The sequence below is a fragment of the Poecilia reticulata genome, chromosome 10 (genome assembly GCF_904066995.2).
Source record: "Poecilia reticulata chromosome 10, P_reticulata-male-v2, whole genome shotgun sequence".
Classification (NCBI taxonomy): Eukaryota; Metazoa; Chordata; class Actinopteri; order Cyprinodontiformes; family Poeciliidae; genus Poecilia; species Poecilia reticulata.
In genome coordinates this window covers 33,301,060-33,315,214 of record NC_088839.1, presented here as the reverse complement: position 1 = coordinate 33,315,214, position 14,155 = coordinate 33,301,060, and the positions used below count along the sequence as shown (strand labels likewise).

General features: G+C 52.2%; 1 protein-coding gene across 3 annotated transcripts; it reads left to right on the top strand.

The window, feature by feature from the left end:
• Positions 1 to 283: 283 nt before the first annotated feature.
• tbc1d9b (TBC1 domain family member 9b) lies at positions 284 to 13,684 on the top strand. 3 transcript variants are annotated; one of them, XM_081611965.1, is made up of 23 exons: positions 290 to 746; positions 1,438 to 1,548; positions 1,630 to 1,748; positions 1,816 to 2,047; positions 2,128 to 2,386; positions 2,464 to 2,671; positions 3,510 to 3,707; positions 3,773 to 3,913; positions 3,982 to 4,132; positions 4,208 to 4,422; positions 6,145 to 6,262; positions 6,377 to 6,579; positions 6,652 to 6,734; positions 7,892 to 8,021; positions 8,112 to 8,210; positions 8,555 to 8,623; positions 8,694 to 8,934; positions 9,002 to 9,067; positions 11,882 to 11,950; positions 12,156 to 12,209; positions 12,283 to 12,327; positions 12,403 to 12,494; positions 12,565 to 13,684. In XM_081611965.1, the coding sequence occupies exons 1-23, from the start codon at positions 629 to 631 to the stop codon at positions 13,144 to 13,146; spliced, it is 3,603 nt and encodes a 1,200-aa protein (XP_081468091.1). In that variant the 5' UTR covers positions 290 to 628; the 3' UTR covers positions 13,147 to 13,684. The 3 variants fall into 3 exon arrangements, with proteins under 3 accessions (XP_081468090.1, XP_081468089.1, XP_081468091.1); XM_081611963.1 differs by having other exon boundaries at positions 286 to 746; positions 1,438 to 1,748; XM_081611964.1 differs by lacking the exon at positions 12,156 to 12,209 and having other exon boundaries at positions 284 to 746; positions 1,438 to 1,748.
• The last annotated feature ends 471 nt before the right edge of the window (positions 13,685 to 14,155 follow it).

Genomic DNA, 14,155 nt, shown 5'->3' with positions numbered 1-14,155 from the left:
TAACTGGTCAGTGTTAGCATTTTCCAGTCTGGTTTCATTAATTGAAACGGTTCCAAATTGGACACCAAGCTGCAGGCAACACCAGGGTTTCTTCAGGAACTCTTCAGAACGTACTATTTTTTCTACATAATCTTATTTTTCCCCCAGTTGTCAGGATGTTTTATTTTCTGTAAAACTTTTTTTTCATTATAATTTCTGTAACTTTTGAGTCCCTTTTTATCTCATTTATTTATTTTTTACAGGTTATTGTTTGTTTTGAACACAAAATTTCTTCTCTTATTTTCCAGCATTAAGAGACAAAAACTAAATTTGAGAATTGATGCAGCAAATTCCTGATCATGAATAAGAAACCTTATTAAATATGCAAAATAATTTTGTGGAAGTTCAGACTAGAGACCGGCAGCAGCGTCTATCTGTTCATTTGGGACATTGATGGTTATTTTCCCCGTTATAAACATGCTGACGTCATGTCGTACAGGACGTAGAAGGCGTGGCCTAACATGTCACACCCGGAAGTGATGTAGAGTCATCAGACTCGCTGAAAACAACAGAACCAGGACCAGACAGAACCTGGTTCCGGATTCTGTCCGGAGTCTACCGGGCCTTTGGGTCAGCGCAGCGGGCCGACATGTGGATCGAACCGGAGGAGGTTCTGCTGGCCGGGGCTCTGTGGGTCTCTGAGCGGGCCAACCCGTTCTTCATCCTGCAGAGGAGGAGGGGGCACGGCCGCGGAGGGGGGCTGTCCGGTAGGTTCGGTTCCGTTCGGTTCTGTCTGAGGGAGCTGCTGGTAGAGGCCTACTCGGTCCGGTTCGGTTCTGAGCAGGTTGGGTGAGGGGGTCAGGAGGTTGGTCCAGTTCGTCTGGTTCCGTTGGGTGTCGGTTGTCCGGTTCGGTTCCGCTGGTGGAAACGGTTCTGACAGTAATGCTCAGCAGAACCGGGATTGGCTCGGTTAGCCTGGGTGGATCTCCATGGCAACACCATGAACGGTTCCGGATTGTTAGATGTAGAACCAGAAACCCGGTTCAGAGGACAGAACCGGACCAGACGTGGGTGACGTCAGATCCCAGAGAAGTGACGTCATAAGGGCTCAGCTGACTTTTTTGACTTCCTGGTAACCCAACAGGTGGTTTATGTTTCACCCTGTGAGGTCGAAGGTCACTACAGGAACCTGCAAGGCCGCGGTGAGAGTCTGTCCACAAGTCCCTAGAACCAGAACCAGAACCTCCTTATGGACCGTTTTCTAGTTTCCTATGTTGACTCAGGGACCGAGGGATGGAGGTCATGGGGTCATGGGGTCATGAGGTCGAAGTGTAGAGCTGGATGTCATCAGCGTAAGGTAGAAGTTATTGTAGTACCGTCTAATCTGCACTAGGGGGAGCCGTAGCTGGCAGACCTGCAGGTCCTGATGATGTCTCCGGGTCCTTGGTGTCTCTGCAGGTCTTCTGGTGGGGACGCTGGACGTGGTTCTGGACTCCAGCGCCAGGGTGGCTCCCTACCGGATCCTGCTGCAGACGGCTGACTCCCAGATCTACTGGAACATCGCCTGTGGTGAGCAGGAGGACTGGGAGGACTGGGAATATTCTGGGTGCAGGAATCTTTTCAGATTTTTCCCTCCATCTCGTCTTGCAGGCTCGTCGAGGAAAGAGATCACGGAGCACTGGGACTTCCTGGAATCCAACCTGCTGCAGACGATCTCCATCTTCGACAACGATGAAGACGTCATCACCTTCGTCAAGGGAAAGATCTCGGTACGTCTCCGCCGGTTTGGCTTGCTGCGATGTGTTCCTGTCTGCTTAGTGATGTCACTTCCTGCAGGGCATCATCGCGGAGGAGAACCGGCTGAAGCGGAGCGAGGAGCAGGAAGAGAACAGCGGGAAGTTCCTGGAGGCGGAGCTGAAGATGCGGAAGCTGTTTGGGATGCCGGAGGAGGAGAAGCTGGTGAACTATTACTCCTGCAGCTACTGGAAGGGGCGTGTCCCTCGCCAGGGCTGGCTCTACCTGTCCATCAACCACCTGTGCTTCTACTCCTTCCTGCTGGGCAAGGAAGGTACCGTCAGCCAATCGCACGCCGGCTTTAACCTGTCCGCAATGATTACTGACGTGTGCGCTGCTGTCCGATCCGCTCAGTGACGCTGGTGGTGCCGTGGACGGAGGTGACCCAGCTGGAGAAGAACGCCACCCTGGTGTTCCCGGAGAGCGTCCGCGTTAGCACCCGGAACGCCGAGCATTTCTTCTCCATGTTCCTGAACGTCAACGACACCTTCAAGCTGATGGAGCAGCTCGCCAACATCGCCATGCGCCAGCTGCTGGACAACGAGGCGTTCGCCGCCGACCGCTCGCTGCCCAAGGCCTGCAAGACTCTGAAGAACGTCTCTGCCCTCAAGAGGTCTCACTCTGACCGTTTTCTCTGTGTCCAAACGTGTCTGCCGCAGCTCTGACCGCAGCTCTGCGTTCTGTCTGCAGGGACTTCGACGCCCGGGCCAAGAACGAGCGGTACCGGTCCATGTTCCGGCTGACGCAGGACGAGCGGCTGGACGGACACACGGACTGCACGCTGTGGACGCCGTTCGCCAAGATGCACGTAGTGGGCCAGCTGTTCATCTCCAACAACTACATCTGCTTCAGCAGCAGAGAGGAGGACCTGTGCCAGCTCATCATCCCGCTCAGAGAGGTGAGCCCAGAAAGCAGCAGAACCGGGCCGAGCCTTCCTGCCTCTGCAGCGGACGGAACCGTCATGACATGTTCTGATGGAATCATTTTGACCTCACAGAGCCGCAGGTCACTGTGAGGGTTTTTCACGCGCGGCTACCAGCATTAGCATTAGCATTAGCATGCCACACCCTCAGTTTGTCTGTCTTCACATTTCCCATCAGCCACTTGAGTTTCCCATTTTGAACCTGAGGACTTTGCTGTTAGCGAGTCTCACGTCAGTCAACAGGAAGGAGACGAGAGACGGTCACCTTAATGCAGGGGTGTCAAACTCCAGTCCTCGAGGGCCGGTGTCCTGCAACTTTTAGAAGGGCCTCTGCTGCACCACACCTGAATAGAATAATTAGGTCATTAGCAAGACTCTGGAGAACTGAGGAGGTCATTAAGCCATTCGATTCAGGTGTTTTGTACCTGTGGCACATCTAAAAACTGCAGGACAGCGGCCCTTCAGGACTGGAGTTTGACACCCCTGCCTTAATGGTTAGCGTTAGCTTCCGCTAATGATTTTTGTGTAACGGGGTTTAGCATTAGCTTCTGCTAATATTTTTATGTGTTTAACAGCTTAGTGTTGGTATAGCCAGTGGTAGGTCGTTAGTGAACCTACCACTGGCTATAGCTAACGCTAATTTTGTTTCAAATGGCGGCCATTTTGAAAAAGGCTAAAGTGTTTTGGAAAAAGCAAACCTTCATCTGGATCACTGTTGGTCTCGCGTGTTCCGCCAACTTTGTCTGCATCTGGACGCTTCGTTGCTTTTGGAGATGATTGTCCTGTAATTTACCCATGATCCTCTGCTCCTCAGGTGACCATCGTGGAGAAGGCGGACAGCAGCAGCGTCTTGCCGTGTCCCGTCTCCATCAGCACCAAGAACAAGATGAACTTCCTGTTCGCCAACCTCAAAGACAGGGACTTCCTGGTTCAGCGGATCTCAGACTTCCTGCAGCGGACGCCGGACGGCTCGTGGAGCGACACCAACCCGCTGTCTCTGATTGGCTCCTCGGTACGCCAGGCCCGGCTGTCAGAACCTTGAGGTTCTGGTTCTGTCTCATGACTCTCTGTCCTCAGGGCTCCACCGCCGTCCCCCAATCTGCAGGATCCGATTCCGTCCACAAGGGGCGCCATTACCACGGCGGCCTGCCCACCGCCCAGCAGGGCCTGCTGCGGCTGTACCAGCAGGACGGCCCGGAGGACCTCGGCCCGAAAGCTGTGAGTACGATTCCCGGGTCGGGGCGGGCGTGGCGCCGGGAGACGCTGACCCGTCCTCCGTCCCGCAGATGAAGGAGCGGATGAAGGAGGAGGCGTGGAACATTCACTTCTCCGAGTTCGGCCGGGGCGTCTGCATGTACAGAACCTCCAGAACCCGAGAGCTGGTTCTGAACGGGATCCCGGAGCGCCTGAGGGGGGAGCTGTGGCTGCTGTTCTCCGGTCCGTCTCCGTTCCGCTTCCTGTCTCCGCTTCCTGTGCCTGTCTCCGTTTACCCGTCTCCCCCCGTCTGTGCAGGCGCTCAGAACGAGATGGCGTCCCACCCTGGTTACTATGGCGACCTGGTGGAGCAGGCCATGGGGCTCTGCTCATTGGCTACCGAGGAGATCGAGCGCGACCTTCATCGCTCGATGCCCGAACACCGAGCCTTCCAGAACGAGACGGGCATCGCCGCGCTGCGCCGCGTCCTGACCGCCTACGCCCACCGCAACCCCAACATCGGCTACTGCCAGGTACAGAACCGACCCGGGATGGGCCCAGAACCCGGGATCAGATCCAGAACCCGGGATCAGACCCAGAACCCGGGATCAGACCCAGAACCCGGGATCAGACCCAGAACCTGATCAGAACCAGAACCTGATCAGAACCCGGGATCAGATCCAGAACCCGGGATCAGATCCAGAACCTGATCAGAACCCGACCTGGGATGGGGCCCAGAACCCGGCCAGAGCCCGGAATCAGAACCAGAACCTGATCAGAACCTGGGATCAGACCCAGAACCCGACCAGAACCTTTGGTCAAATCTCACGTTGATCTCCAGCTCCGTTAGATTTTAACGTTAAAAAAAAAATCCATGAAACATGAAAAACTTTCTGACCCAGAGGTTCTGAAGGTTCTGAAGGTTCTGACTCAGAGGTTCTGAAGGTTCTGACCCAGAGGTTCTGGAGGTTCTGAAGGTTCTGACCCAGAGGTTCTGAAGGTTCTGAAGGTCCTGACCCAGAGGTTCTGAAGGTTCTGACCCAGAGGTTCTGAAGGTTCTGAAGGTCCTGACCCAGAGGTTCTGAAGGTTCTGACCCAGAGGTTCTGAAGGTTCTGACCCAGAGGTTCTGAAGGTTCTGAAGGTCCTGACCCAGAGGTTCTGAAGGTTCTGACCCAGAGGTTCTGAAGGTTCTGACTGAGGTCCAATGGACTCGGCTGAAGCCTGGTTCTGACATAAAGCAGTAAAACCTGTAAAAGCAGGTTAATAAATGTAAATGTTGGTTTTTGCTCCAGTAAATATTAATAAACTTTATATGATGAACCAACAAACTAACAAACTCTTTATTCTAAGCAATATTGTTATTGTACATATAAAAATAATGAAATGATGAATAAATCTGTGAACAAACGTCAGAAATGATTTAAGAGAATAAATATAATTTATGATATTTGTTAATATTTGAGGATTCAGTAAAAACTAAACGTGTTGAACTGATGATTTTAAACTCTGCTGGTATTTAGAGCAGTGATGTCAGCTACTGACCTCTGACCTCTTTTGTCCATCGTGTCCCGGACGATCCGTCCCGCTGCGTCTTTGTTCATCTCAATAATATATTATTCTCTGTGAACGACGTCCAGCTTCGCGTTGCGCTCCAGAAAACATGGAGACTCATATGAGCAGCGCAATAAACGCGAAAACGGCCACGAATGGACGAGTCCATAAACGGCGTCATCATTATTAACATGAAGATACGCGTCACAGATCTGAGCTGTGGAGCCGCAGGAGGAGCTGCGACAGCAAACAGGGCCGTAACGCAGAACCTGGAGGCTGGGGCAGCGAGGAGAGGGGGCTCTGAAGTCCTACTGAGGTTAACAGATAATAGTGCAACACAGAGCAACAGGCCAAAATGACTCAAGCTGTTTTGGGCTGTTGTAGCCATGAAACAGGCCCTTCAGTTCAGCCTGATGAGTGGAGACACATTGTTGATGTTTCCATTATAAAATAACTTCAATTTTCACAGTGTTGTTAGCAGCTGCTGAAAGTAACTAAGATAGTTACTTTTAATGTAACTTAGTTACTTTCCAAATCAGGAAACAGTCATTTAAGTTACTGTTTCTCTGTAGATGTTGCCTTGTGAATAATGTAAAGATGCATGTTTGATCTCTGGTTCAGGGTTTGTTATTGTTATTATTGTTTTCTGTGCTTAATGTTGATAATTTACCAAAACAAACTGAAACTTTGTCGCCCCCTGCAGGCCATGAACATCGTGACGTCCGTCCTGCTGCTGTACGGAACCGAGGAGGAGGCCTTCTGGCTGCTGGTGGCGCTGTGCGAGCGCATGCTGCCCGACTACTACAACACCCGGGTCGTAGGTCAGTGGTTGAGGTTCTGGATCTAGAACAGAACCATGGAGACTGGACCTGCCGCCTGGCGTAGTGGCTGGCGGCGCCCTCCAGGGGGCGGCGCCTGACGGTCTGTCCCCTCAGGAGCGCTGGTGGACCAGGGCGTGTTCGAGGAGCTGACCCGGGCCTTCCTGCCGCCCCTGTATGACCACATGCAGGCGCTGGGCGTCATCACCACCATCAGCCTGTCCTGGTTCCTCACCCTCTTCCTGTCCGTCATGCCGTTCGACAGCGCCGTCCTGCTGGTCGACTGCTTCTTCTACGAAGGCATCAAGGTCATCTTCCAGGTACGGAGCCGCGTGGCGCCGACCGCTTACCGGTCAGACGAACCCGTGACCTTCGACCTCGTCTGTCTGCAGGTGGCGCTGGCCGTCCTTCACGACAACATGGACGCCCTGCTGGTCAGCAGCGATGAGGGCGAAGCCATGACCATCCTGGGCAGGTGGGTCTCACCCAACTTTAACGTAAAAAATAAAATGAAGTCTCACAGTCATGGAAATTAGCAGAAGCTAAAGCTAACGCTTTTAGCATTAGCTTTTATTAATGTATTTGTTTTTGCGGTTTAGCGTTAGCGGAGCTAAGATTGTTGTGAATTAGTGATTAGTGAAGCTAAGTTTTTGGTTAGCTGTTGCTGCTAATTTTAGGTCAAACATGACTTTATGTTGCCACCATGGCGGCCATTTTGAAAAATGTCCATCAGAAAAAGGAAACAAAAAATCAAGAAACTATGACTGAATTCTACGGTTCAAAACATGTGAGCTATGATTTGACATCAATCATGATAGCTGATAACCCTGGCAGCCATCTTGAATTGTTCAATGGCTAACAGCATTTTTCACACAAATCAGTCAGTCCCTGTGCCCAGTCCGTACTGGTCCCCGGTCCGTACTGGTCCCGGTCCAGACCGTACTGGTCCCGGTCCAGACCGTACTGGTCCCGGTCCCAGTTCTTACTGGGCCCGGTCCATACTGGTCCCGGTCCTCACTGGGCCCGGTCCGTACTGGTCCCAGTTATTACTGGTCCCGGTCCTCACTGGTCCCGGTCCGTAATGGTCCTCGGACCGTACTGGTCCCGGTCCTCACTGGGCCCGGTCCGTACTGGGTCCGGTCCGTGCTGGGTCTTGACCGTACTGGTCCCAGTTCTTAATGGTCCCGGTCCGTACTGGTCCCGGTCCGTACTGGTCCCGGACCGTACTGGTCCCGGTCCGTACTGGTCCTCGGACCGTACTGGTCCCGGACCGTACTGGTCCCGTCCGTACTGGTCCCTGTCCGTACTGGTCCCGGTCCGTACTGGTCCCGGTCCATACTGGTCCCGGTCCGTACTGGTCCCGGTCCGTACTGGTCCCAGTTCTTAATGGTCCCGGTCCGTACTGGGCCCGGTCCGTACTGGTCCCAGTTCTTAATGGTCCCGGTCCGTACTGGTCCCGTTCGTACTGGTCCCTGTCTGTACTGGTCCCGGTCCGTACTGGTCCCGGTCCGTACTGGTCCCGGTCCGTACTGGTCCCGGTCCGTACTGGTCCTCGGACCGTACTGGTCCCGGTCCGTACTGGTCCCGGTCCGTACTGGTCTCGGTCCAGCAGTAAGCTCACCTGTCCTGCAGGTACCTGGATAACGTTGTGAACAAGCAGACGGTGGCTCCGCCCACTCCCCACCTGCACGCCCTGCTGACCAGCGGAGACGACCCTCCGCCGGAGATCGACGTCTTCGACCTCATCAAGGCGTCCTATGAGGTCAGAGTGATGTCACTTCCTGCTAGCAGGTTGGTGGTCACCTGGTCAGACTGGAAGGTCTCAGGTGAATCAACCTTCTTCTCCTTGCAGAAGTTCGGCAGCCTGCGCTCTGATGTCATCGAGCAGATGCGTTTTAAGCAGAGGTTAAAGGTCATCCAGTCGCTGGAGGACACAGCGAAGAGGAGCGTGGTGGGTGTGTGTGTGTGTGTGTGTGCGTGCGTGTGTGCGTGTGTGTGTGTGTGTGTGTGCGTGTGTGTGTGTGTGTGTGTGTGTGTGTGTGTGCGTGTGTGTGTGTGTGTGTGCGTGTGTGTGTGCGTGTGTGTCTGTGTGCGTGTGTGTGTGTGTGTGCGTGTGTGTGTGCGTGTGTGTGTGTGTGTGTGCGTGCGTGCGTGCGTGCGTGCGTGTGTGTGTGCGTGTGTGTGTGTGTGTGTGCGTGCGTGCGTGTGTGCGTGCGTGTGTGTGTGTGTGTGTGTGTGTGGACACTTTATGCCCACAGAGACGAAGTCGGTCCGTTCACAGGTGTGTCTCTGCAGGTGAGGGCGATGATGACGGAGCTGGCCTTCAGCATCGAGGAGCTGGAGGAGCTTTACTGTCTCTTTAAGGTCAGAGGTCGCCTGAGATTCTGTCCTCCTCAGGTCCTCTCGGTCTGACCCCTGCCTGTCTCTGTCCTAGTCCAAGCACATGACTAGCTGCTACTGGGGCTCCAGCAGCTCGGCGGCGCAGCGCCACGACCCCAGCCTGCCCTACCTGGAGCAGTACCGGATCGACCCGGTCCAGTTCGCCCAGCTCTTCTCGGCGCTGTCCCCCTGGGTCTGCGGAAGCCACACCCCCACGCTGTCGGCCCGGCTCTTCAGGCTGCTGGACCAGAACCAGGATGGGCTGGTCAACTTCAAAGAGTTCAGCACCGGCCTGAGTGAGTCAGCGGTTCCATCTGGGTCGGTTCTGTCTGGCCCGGTTTCACTGTGTTTGTGGTTCTGCAGGTGGGATGTACCACGGCGACTTGACAGAGAAGCTGAAGCTGCTGTTCAAGCTCCACCTCCCACCAGGTATCAGCACCAGCTCAGCTGATACTCAGGTTCTGATCAGGGGCGGAGCCAGAAACACAGGCTCCGCCCCTGTGAACTCAGGAGTTCCCAGTCTGGAGGACCTGGGAACTCCTGATTGGTACCGTCAGCGTGGCCCATATGCTGAAGTGGCACCCGGGTCTAACGGATCTGGACTTTAATGTCTTTCCTCCCTCAGCAGTCGGCTGCTGTTCCTCAACTTAAACTATAATAAGTAGATCATAAAATTCTCTTCAGGTTTTCTCTGAAAACCTGAAACTCATCAGAAGCTCGATCCATCAGGCAAATAGTTCTGGTCCGACCCAAACTATTTTTACCTGTCAGATTATAATTATGCTAACATAAACTATTTAGCCGCATTTTTATGCGGTTTAGTTAATATTCACCTAATTGAATCCAGATCCCGTCACACATAAAGCATTTTTCTCCAGAGTGACACAAACTGAGGCTCTAATAACTTCTAACAAATGAAATGAAGCGACTTCACTACCAGAACTTCACCTGCTGGTCTGAACGCTCAGCTTCACAAATTCTTCCTGGTCGCATCTGCAGAGAAACCTGCGCTGGTTCATCGACAGCTGGATCTGATCCAAACCGAACAATTGAACTTTTTTTCTTTTCTTTTTAACCCTGTGCACGGTTCGGGCGGACAGATGCTACGTCTGCCGCTCTCCTTCTGGGTGCGGAGGGTAACATCTTCACCTCCATTTGTTAAAACTGCAGGGCGAGTTACGTTTAGCTCTTCGCGTCCGCGTTGGTTGTGCAGTGCACTGCGCAGGATCTAATTAACGTCTGCAGATTTATTTATTTCCTCAAAATAAACTGCCGGCTCCTCTGTTTGGACTAAACGGATTAAAACTACGTTGCATCTCTTTAGTTTTCTCTGTTCTGTACTGGAGTTAAAGGCGCCGTTTCAACTAAAGGTTTGCAATGAGCTTCCTAACCAAGGTGTCCAGAACTCAACATGCTGCCAGCTCCCGGTCAGAAAGACGCATTTAGTCCAGAGTCCATGAGACGATATTCAGAAAGGATCTTTTATTGATTTACTTTAGTTTCCTCTGAGATGAACTCTGTGTGTAAAGTCTGTCATGTCTCCATGTGGGCCAAAGGTGTTAATTATAACCTGCAAATGACAGAGGGGCTTAAAAAATAACCAAATATTCCGTTAATGAGACACACACACACACACACACACACACACACACACATTGACTAGATAGATAGCTCTATATAGATGTTTACACACACATCATTTTAATTTTTGGCCCCCCAGAGGTAGCCCTGGCCCCCCTCTCCCCCCCAACTTTAAAAGTCTAGCTACGCCCCTGGTTCTGATCCGGCCCAAAAGCACTGACCAGAACCAGAACTTTATCTGGAGGTTCCACCTGACGTCTCCGGATGTCCTGTTGGTGACCTCACACTGAGCATGCTCAGACTGCCTCTCACCCGAACTTCAGACCTGAAAACAATAATAATTTAAATAAAAAGGTAGCATTTCCCTTTAACTTTGACCTCTGACCCTTGGCCGCAACCTTCTCTGGACCTGGGGTCAGTAATTAATGTTCAGCTGGATTTTCATTCTGACAGCAGCAGAGTTCACCGAGCAGGAAAGTTTCCGTCTAAACTTTAGTTTGATTGCAGATTAACGTTCAGCAAACACATGGATATGATTCCCATAAAGTTTCCATCTGGTTACATCTAGTATCCATTAGCCAGGCGTATGTAGACTGACTGTGTTTCCAGATTCCAATAACTGCTCTACTATGTTAGCATTTCAGCGCTAGCATGCTAGTTAGCCCCTAGCTTAGCAGCTAGCTGCTAAACCGTAAGTTATGATTCTAGCTCAGGGGTGGGCAGCTGCAGGCCTGCAGGGCCTCCTGCATCCTTTAGATGTGTCTCTACATCAACACCTGAGTGAAATACTGAGGTCGTTAGCAGGAGTCAGGAGAACCTGGAGGAGATTCAGCTGTTGGATCCAGGCGTGTTGGACCAGGGAGACGCTAAGAGCTGCAGGACTCCGGGCCTCCAGGACCAGGACTGCCAGCCCCGTTCCAGCTGCTACATGGACTCCAGCATGCTGCTTGTCCCAGACATGAACTGTGTTTAGTGTTCATGTTACAGATGTAGCAGCGAAGGGGTGAACCGTAGTGACCGTAGTGACCAGAGACCAACTGCTGCAGAGAAGATGATCAGTCAGAAATTAACACATTCAGGGAGGAAAAATGTCACTGGCAGATGCAAAATAACGGTTTGTTGATGGCAAAGGAACGATGAGTTTAATGTGGCATTAAACTCATCATTCCTTTCCAACTGGAACTGGGCTCAGTTCACTGGAACTGGGCTCAGTTCCAGTTGGAAAGGAATGATGAGTTTAATGTGGCACTGAGCCCAGTTCACTGGAAAACATGGATTTATTATTATTTATGGCCATATCAATGTCTAGAGAGCAGTGCAGAGGAGTGGATTGGAAAATGAGAGGAAGAGGTGTGTACTTTTCTGGCTGAAGATGAAGACTGACTCATAAGCTGGCAGTCCTGTCAGAACTGGGCCGGTCCGGTCCGGTCCGGTCCGGAGCACAGCATGTCATCCAGCTGCTGACAGCCTGAGGACCAGTCTGGTTAAAGGAACAACCTGTTTTCCTTCATGTTTCCTTTTATTTTGTCCCTCTGCGGCTTTCTGGATTTAATATTTTAGAAGGACCCGACCTGTTCTGGTGACCCGACCCGAACGGTGACCCCAGAGGTCAGGCTGCAGGCTGACCCCTCCAGGTGTCTCACCTGTCTCTGTCTGTTCCAGCTCTGTGTGCTGAGGAGGCAGAGTCTGCTCTGGAGGCCACACACTTCTTTACTGAAGACAAACTACAAGGTACACACACACACACACACACACACACTCACTCACTCACTCACTCACTCACTCACTCACAGATGAAGAGGTACCTGCTGCAGATTCTTTCGTCTCCTCTTCCTGCTGCCACTGAGCTCTGACTAACACCGACTCTTCCTCCTCCTAACCCTGTCCTCCTCCTCCTCCTCCTCTTCCTCCTCCTCTTCATCATGTCTCCTTCCAGAATCTTCCTTCCTGTCTGATCTGGATTCTGTGCGGCAGCAGGAAGTGACATCAGGTTTGTTCTGGATTTTGAACCATGTTTGTTAGCCTTCCTGATGATGACGATGACAAAGTTTTCACCTGAACAGGTGAAGAACTGAAGGACGGAGGAGAAGATGATGAGGAGAAGAAAGGTAATGCCCCGCCTCCTCCTGACCGGTAATGGTGTCAACACCTGCTGTCTTCACCTGTGTTTACCTGCTTGTCAGAGGTGAAGGACTACAGGTACTACCTGAGGATGTGGGCCAAAGAGAAGGAGCCCAAGAGGGAAACCATCAAGGATTTGCCCAGGATGAACCAGGTGAGTCCAGGTGCTGCTGAGCTCCCAGGTGAGGCCGTCCAGGTGTGTTTACCTGTGTACCTGTGAACAGGAGCAGTTCATCGAGCTGTGCAAGACGCTGTACAACATGTTCAGCGAGGAGCCGAGCGAGCAGCAGCTGTACCACGCCATCGCCACCGTGGCCAGCCTGCTGCTGCGCATCGGAGAGGTCGGCAAGAAGTTCGGCAACGGCGCCAAGAAGGTCGAGGCCCCGCCTCCTGCCCGGCCGGGGGAGGAGGGGCCCGGCGAGGGAACCTCCACCGACGCCCAGGTGTGCCAGGCTCTGGCCGACGCCCAGTTGGAGCCGCCGGCGACGTCTGACGAGGAGACGAAGGACGACACGTCGGTGTCGTCGTTCTCGGTGGTGAGCTCCGGCTCGCTGCAGTGCGAGGACATCGCCGACGACACGGTGCTGGTCAGCGGCGAGGAGAGGCGGGGAAGCGCCCTGGATGCTGATTGGTCAATCACCTTTGAGCAGGTGCTGGCCTCACTGTTGACAGAACCGGCGCTGGTCGAGTATTTCGAGAGGAAGATGGACATCCAAGCCAAAATGGCTGCCTGTAAGGCTCAGCGGGCCGTGGAGCGCCAGATAAGCTCCGCCTCCGACCACGAACTCAGCCAGCATTCCTCCTGACTCACCTGATCACCTGGTTACCTGATCACCTGGTTACCTGGTTAGGTCACCACTCAATTCTCCCACCTCCTGATTGGTCACTTGCGTTTCCTGTGTCTGTTTGCTGATGATGTCACGTCTGACTCTGACTGATCAGTGACTGACTGAGCTATGACATCATCATGTGACTTCCTGTGGGTGTTTTACAGTAAAAGCTTGTGGGGGAGTATAAGGCTTTTATTGTGAAAGAGAAGCAGGAAATGTTTATTGATCTCTGATTGGTCCCCAGTCTGCTGCAGGTGAACAGGTGTACATACATCCTGTTTGTCACATGACTCAGTTGATTTATGTTCTTGTTTTCGTGAATTAAAAAATAATAATGGCTGAAAAAAACCCAAGTTCAGTGTTCATTCAAGCTTTTATTTTGTAGCTGTTTTTGTTCCCCGTTTACTTCCTGTACAGAGTGACGTCACAGTATTTTATCTGTTTATCTGCCTGCTTTTAAATCTGTTGCATTAATCAATTATTGATCTGTTTAAATAAACCTGGAGGAAACCCGCTTCTTCTTCTGTGGCGTTTATGTTGAAAATGAGCACAGTGGAGTGCGGCGCCCTCTAGGGGGCGCACCTGAACACGCAGACAGCAGGAGGTACAAACCGCGTCAAATATGAGGATGATGATGTACTTCAGGCAAAAGAAGAAAATAAAACCTCACCGGCTGCCGTACAACTGATTCAGCTTCCATCACTTAGTGGCTGAACCCAACAGAACCGGTTCCGGTTTAACCCAGCAGAACCTCACAGGAACATGGTTCCGGTACTGGGGGAAGATGGCGAACCGGGCAAGTGTGTAAAAATGTTTATATTTCTCCCCAAATCCACCTTGATTATCTATGTATATTTGGTTTTCTGGGTTATTTTGGTGGAGAAGCTTTTATTTTCTGGCTTCCTGTTTCTGCGTCACATCCTGTGTGTTCCCGCTGCCCTCAGTTCGCGCCGAGCTGCGCTGGGGAGGTAAACGTATAGTCTTC